Source organism: Numenius arquata, chromosome 2, assembly GCF_964106895.1.
Source record: "Numenius arquata chromosome 2, bNumArq3.hap1.1, whole genome shotgun sequence".
Taxonomy (NCBI): Eukaryota; Metazoa; Chordata; class Aves; order Charadriiformes; family Scolopacidae; genus Numenius; species Numenius arquata.
This window is the reverse complement of record NC_133577.1, coordinates 46,855,348-46,862,366: the sequence shown is the minus strand read 5'-3', so window position 1 is coordinate 46,862,366 and position 7,019 is coordinate 46,855,348. Positions and strand designations below refer to the sequence as shown.

The following is a 7,019-nucleotide window of genomic DNA, read 5'->3' as shown; positions in this document are numbered from 1 at the left end:
TTAGGTTTCATGCCCTTTTCTTTATTTCCTCTTCCTCTCTGCTTCTGACACATCATTACTCTTTCCAGTGACTGTACCACACCTCCAAAATCCCATAGTCGCCTGGAGTAATTACAGGGACATTACCATGCAGTCCCCACTGGTAGGCTGGGTCAAGTGCTTTATTTTCATCCAGGTCAGCTACTGTGGAGTGTGGTTGATTTTGCTTCCCTCAGTAGTTGCACGGCAAGATGGAGTATTTCTGTCACCTGAATATTTCTGCTGTAGTTGGAGGTTGGTCTTCTCCCAAGTCTGGAGAACCCCATACCCAAATAGGGTCACTGGTGGTCATTAATGGAAGAGACGAGGCCCCCATGAAGATTAGATGTCAAATGGGAAAAAAACCTAGAAAAAGCACGACTATGGCTATGTGAGAAGTCAATGAACAGAGTTTGATTGTCTCTTTGTCTGGCATAGGGTTTGATGACCTTCATGCTTGTGCTGATCCTGGAGCTCCTGAACATGGATACAAGACGCCCAGTGCAGGTGTTTTCTTTGAGAGTGTGGTAGTCCGGTTTCACTGCCAAGAAGGATACAGGCTTAACGGTACTTCAAAAAAACTTTGTGTGAGACACTTTAATGGCTCCCTGAGCTGGAAACCAAGTGATAAACCTGTGTGCCTACAAGAAGGTAAGTCAGTTTTCTTAAAGAAGTTTATCGGTGTTAGTTCTCACTCGTCCATGTACTACGTCTGCGTGTTTCAGCACAAAACACAAAAGGCTGGAGTCTGTTTCACTGTGTCTTGTTTGTTGCATACTTTAACTTTCCATCCATCTCATCCATAATCTCCATTTCTCAGTTAAATTTATATTGTGAGAGGTTGTGTGTGTGCGCACACACGTGTGTTGAAAGGGACATAAAGAAATCTGAAGAAAAAAAGATAATGCATTTCTCCTCTTAAGAATTGATGCAGAGAGAAAAAAAACGATCTCCAGTATAAGTAAACAGTAACTACTTATTAAAACCACCCAATTAATACTCCTTTCTGCAATATTTTACTGGGAGAATATAATGCATTTCCTCCTGTTTCTGCTATTCAGGAGTTTTAAACAATTATATTTTATGATGTGTGCATGATTCAAGTAGGAATATCAAATATGCATGGACTGCAGAAGTTTGAAGTCAAGAGTAGAAGTTTACTTTGAGATAGTTCAGACTATTATGGCATAAATCAATTTATTGTATTGCATTTTTGAAATTGCATTTGGTTTTAAATGATTAGGGCGTTAAATTACTTTCTTCTAGGAGTTAGATAGAGGCAGGGTTAATTTGAATATCATAAGTGTAAATTTTTGTCAAAATACATCCAAGCAGCACAAATTATTTATTTCACCAAATCTATTAATATAACTTGTTATTTTTGTCAATTTATTTTTGGTTAACAGAGCTATTAAAATCCCACAGCTATTAAACGAAAAGTGTTAGTTGAATCTGGTGCATACATTTTAGTGTTGCGACTTCTCCACGGAAGTCATTAGCCATTGCCTCGTTGTCTTCAAGATGCAACGAGATAAATTCTATTTTCAGGATGCCTTCCATCATTTAAAATCAGATAAATACATGGACTTTGTTCAAAAGTAGTCGAAGGCTTATGTGGCTCATAAACTTACTGCATAGGATCATGCATCACTCAGCGTGTATAAAAACAAACTGCAAGCCCTTGTTTATGCCACTGGGTGGGTGGGTACGAGGATTCTATACCAGGACAGGGGTGGATGAAGGGACGTGCCACAAGAAGAGCAGGCAGTGCCTGGGAGGACCACGCTCAGGAGACAGACGTGAAGGGAACCACCCTAAAGAGCGGTGGGTGTGACAGTGGTACCTGAGAGTGGAGATGGAGGGAGTAGCCTGTACGTAAATCACATACTCTACTGTTACAACCACCTTTCATAAATGCCCTTGTCTCTAATCTCATCCTTATTTAAGAAAAAATACATGTAGAGTGACAGCAGCATATGTCTAAACTGGGTATTTGAACCACCAGAAAAAGCTATAATGCTTGGAAGATCTGTTTTCTTAACCACTATAGGTAGCTTCTAGGAATTTTGATGTGCATCTTTGAAATAGTACCTTTATCATCCACTGCATTTGTTAAAATTAGCATTAATATGTTTTATTGAATATTCAGACCTCTTCGCAGGCCCCGCCAGTCCAGTGAAAAGCTGTGGAGGAAGTTTCTGATCAGAGTGCCACCAACAGCAAAACTGCCACTGATGTCACTGTCATCAGCACTCGAGCCAGGTGTTTTCAAAAAAGAAAGAAATTGGAAGATGAGAATGTGATGGATGATGTGACAACAGTTGCTTAAGAGATAATAATTACTTTGCAGCACAGAGCACTTAATAAGGATTGCTAGCCACTGCTCTGATCAAGCAAAGCACTTAAGCTTGAGCATAACTGTAATTATGTGATTAGTCTTGTTAAAGTTCTGTGCTTAAAATTAGGCATATGCAAAAATGCTTTTTATTATTTAGACTGAAGAGCAGGACCCTGATTTAGGATTTAGTGAAGCAAGTGCTTAAGTACTTTCCTGATTTACAGTATAATAATACCTCAGGTATTATTAAACTATCCTAGGGTTTAGCAATAGGAAAAAAAAAAATTAGATGACAATTAATTCATTCCAATGCGCAATGCAACCACTGATTCAGAAGGAATACTAAGCCAAGGCTCACTGGCAATCCATGAGACATAAGCATTTGCTTTAATGCTTTTTAGAGTGATCCTTTTGAGTACTGAGAGCAGAGTCATGAGAGAGGAACAGGACAGGGAGGTGGGCAGTGCAGAAACATGGCACATCTGGAGAACAGTTAAGGAGGAATTATAACAGGGTCTGTAATTCTCAGCTGTCTAATGATATACGTAGAAGTCCTCATTGCAGAAATGCTGTAATGATGCATAAAAAGAAATCTGAAATTTGTAGCAACTACTGGAGAAGTTAATGTTTTACCACTCATCATCAGCTATCACGAGGCAAAATAAACTTTATATTGCATTTGCCCATTTCAGGCAGGGGCTGTGGTATGCCATACATGCCTCTCATCCCAGTGTATGTAAATGTCATATATCGCCAGCTGAGCTCGAACAGTAAAAACACTCGATATTTTGGAGTTAATTTGAAGTTAATCTCATGAGTTTGGATTCAACTAAAGATGGTTACATATAATTTTATGTCTATATGTTATGTACGTTTAATTGCCGTTACGTGTTTACCAGAACAATCTCTAATCATGAAGGAATGCTATTTACCAAAGGCAGTAAAGCAACCTGTTCAGAATGTAATTGATTTTAAAGCTAATACATTTGCCTGGAGCTCTCCATCCAATCAATTTGATTTTATAGGTCTGTCATTTCTCGTTAAGAGGCAGGAGATTTTAAGTGTCAGTAGGAGAATGAAGTCGCATGACTAGGTGCCCAATAAATGCCCTGTCAAAAATCCATGTGCTTAGAGTTATGTTCTCGTGCTGCTCTACAGCGTGTTGTGACTGTAACTTCCATCAATTCTAATATGGTTATGCACATAAATACCAAAGCTCTAAGGTAGGAAATTTGTATTTACTGTTTAAGAGCAATATGTCATGTTGTTCACACTTTAATCTAATCTTCTCCCACTGTGATAATGTGGCTGCTGAGACTATTGCCCTACTTGGAACAAATGCCGCCTCTTTCCTATGAGATTGAATTGAAATTTACAGTCTACATGGAGACGGCAACCGAGCGAAGAGCTCCTCTCCCAGTGCTTCTGCAAGCAGAGGCCTTCGAGGTGTCCTCAGTGCCTCGTTCTCCGACTGACAGGGATGATAAACCTGCAGGGAAAGTAGTGAAAGTAGAAGGCTGCAGTTTTCCTGTACGACATGTAGCACTTGTTTCTCTGCCTTTGTCCCTGGATCTGTGAGATGACTGAAATATTTGTATTTCTTCGTCTCTTCTCTGTCTTGTCTGGTGTTTTCTGATTCTTAAGCCTGGTTACAAGCACTATACAATGTTTGTAACCTGTGCTTAGCACAGTGGCCACAGATTTTTGGCGAAGTCTCTGTGCACTGCTGTAATAAGAGCAGAGATAATAAAGAGAAAGTGCTATTTAATATGCACTGCAATACTGTGTTTGCCATCCACAGAACGACCCTGCTAACACAGTACTACGGATTCAAGACTAGTAAAAGACAAGAGACAGCATCGATCTTAAATGTTTGCTTTTAGGACAGGGTGCAGATGAGCTGTCCCTGCATTCATCCCATTCTCCATGATGTTCCTGTCATCTCTCCTCCCTGCTCCTCTACATTCCAGCCTGTCGGTACTGTGGCTAGATGTAGTCAAGGCTAATTTGGAGACCGCTCCACAGTGGAATACAGAGGAGCACTGGGCCTCTGCATTTGAGTTTACATACAGAGTAGTAAACAAAACGGGGCCAGAGCGTGGGCCACGACACCGTTCTTCAGTTGCACGTTCTGTTCCAGTGTTAGAAAGGTCCCTGACGTGGTTTTGGCCAATGTCAAGTAGTGCTCCCCAAGTAACTCCTACAAGCAGCTTCTGGATGAGCATGGACCGGGGACAATTTTTGGAGGGTAAGAGTTCACCTGCGTAGACACAAGCCATGCCAACCCAGCTGGTACCCATGGATGGTGTGGCTATCTCCACTGTGTCCAGGTCATGCCTTCCTTCTGAGATGCCTTTATGGTCCAGGTGCTCTTGGGAGGAGGGAGGGTGGTCCTCCATCCCAATGGTCTGGAAGGAACAGTTCTGAGAGATGATGCATGGTTTGCACATAAACTAAAGCACTATGTCTATAGGGTTTAACAAATTTTACTCTTCAGACCAGTCTTCCTTTGATGGGGGCCGCACTTGGTTTGCTAAAGCCAAGGACTAATGTACAAAGCTGCGTCTTCATGAAAGTTAGGTCAAGATAAGCCCTTGCTCCTTGCAGGCTGTTAGGCCTGCTGGCCATAGCCCACCTCTTTGTGCCTCTGAGAAGATAAGAAATGTGTTCCTAACTCGGGCCTTCTTTTGGCTGACCCATTTTAATATTCACATGGCAGATATAAGCAGATCATGTAAAACTGCCAGAAAGGAGTGTAAGTCATGGCCATTGCTGTTGGATGCTGGTTAAAGATCGTGTATTCCCTTAAATGGTTTAACAGCTTCCACGGATTTGCTGAAAAGTACTTAGAATAAAGCAGTTTATTTTCTAGGGCAGGACATTTTAAAATCCAGTCACTTATTCTTGGCTTTTCCAAGCAGAATTTATGCCAGCTAATCCAGTTGTTTGCGGAGACACGGCTACCACAATTTATACCTGGCTGAGCGCTAAATAAGACAAATTCAGGCAGTGGGAAAGCGTCTGCTCACAAGGTGCCAGGAAAAAGAGCTGTAACGCTGTGGTCCATCGGTCTTGTGTTTAGCTGGGGCTTGCGCTGGGCCTGTTGTCAAAGTCAGCCAGGGTGTTGCAGGCGAAGGGGAGCACAGTGAGCAACTAGTCAAGGTTCTCTGCCAGCGTCTGGCCGCTTGAAATGATCCGATCTATAGCTGTTACTTGGAATAATGGGGATGAAGTCACTGTAATAGATCATTGTTACAGAATCAATTTCCCCCGCTTTGAAAGCCAGATCTCCTGTTTTACTGCAGTGTGTGTATACACACCTCTTATTTGTATAGCCACAGAAAGCTGTTACGCCAAGAGAGCGAGCTGTTCATTGACATTATCTTCTGGCATCCGTCTCCGTGGTGGCGGAGCAGGGTCCCCATCTATCTCATCCTGTCCTCAGGGGTGCCTGGGGCAGCCTCTCGGTGACAGTATTCCGGGCACAGCATCAGGCATTTCCTACGGGGTATCCTCTGCTGTCTCTTCTGTTGATTAACTTGCCAGAGAGAAAATTGTCCCGTCTTTGAAGGCCATGTCTGCACCTTCATCGCAGTGTGTTTTATAACCTTCTCTCAGGGTACTCATTCTCCCAGGCTTGGGCATTTATAAATGAATAAATTCTAATAAAACTCCTTGCTGCAGACTGCCAGCCCTCCCTCTTGCAGGCAGCAGGAGCTACCAGCGCCAGCAGCCAAGGAGCCAAAAGTGACAAGAGAAAGGGAGAAATTTTTAATTAGTAATGTGTCTGTGCCCCATACTAGAAGTTAGGCAAGTACTCTGTATTTTAGAGAACATCCCTGTAATGGGAAAGTACAAAGTAAAGCATGTTTTAACTGGGGAAGCAATACTCTTCCACTTACTCAAGAGTAACAGATGCCCTAGTTTGCCTAAGTAAATAAATATATAATGAAATACATTTGCTCTTAGTAGTTTGCATATACTGAATTACAGTTCATCTTGCTTCTAATTGCGCTTCTAAGCAAACAAGCAAGCTGTTGCTATCGCACTTTGTGCATGCTCACAATTAATTGCTAAATACAAATTTAGTGTTACCTCTTCCTCTTCAGTAAGAAATAACGGTGAAAACGGCAGAAACTTTCTCTTTTATTCAAGTCTCAAGGGACTTCCGAAACTTTTTTTTTTAAATCAATATTGCATTCCTAAATGAAGATAATTGTCTCTTGTGGTAGAAGTGTTGGACAAAAACCAGCATAGAACAGGCTTATAGTATTTTTACTGTCTTGCTTTTATCTGAAATGCTTTGTGGGTTTTGATGCCTAGAAATTTTTATCATCGTCTCTCTCATGGATTACCTGCTGGCAGACAAACAGATTATTTTGATTATATTTTCCCAATATTTAATCTTTTCCTCTACTGTTTAATCTCACTCTGCGTTTACGAGGACAATGAGCTTCGAGTCACCTGGACTATTCCTTCATATCCTCTTGACTTGTCTCTTAATTATTCAGTATCAGCGGAGGGGGGTTTTAACCTGCCTCAGCCTTTCCTTCTGCTTTCCACAACAACTTACATTTTTTAGTCTTCTGGGGTTTATTTTATTTTTGGGTGTCTTTGGCACTGGTGAGATATAAGACTGTCCGATACAGGTATCCCAGACAGG

General features: G+C 41.5%; 1 protein-coding gene across 1 annotated transcript in view; it reads left to right on the top strand.

Moving 5' to 3' along the window:
• Positions 1-230: 230 nt before the first annotated feature.
• SUSD4 (sushi domain containing 4) overlaps positions 231-7,019 on the top strand; it is a 30,183-nt gene continuing 23,394 nt past the window's right edge. The window contains exons 1-2 of the mRNA XM_074162330.1: positions 231-273; positions 418-669. Coding sequence (XP_074018431.1) covers positions 231-273; positions 418-669 — 295 coding nt within the window. The remainder of the gene's footprint in view (positions 274-417; positions 670-7,019) is intronic.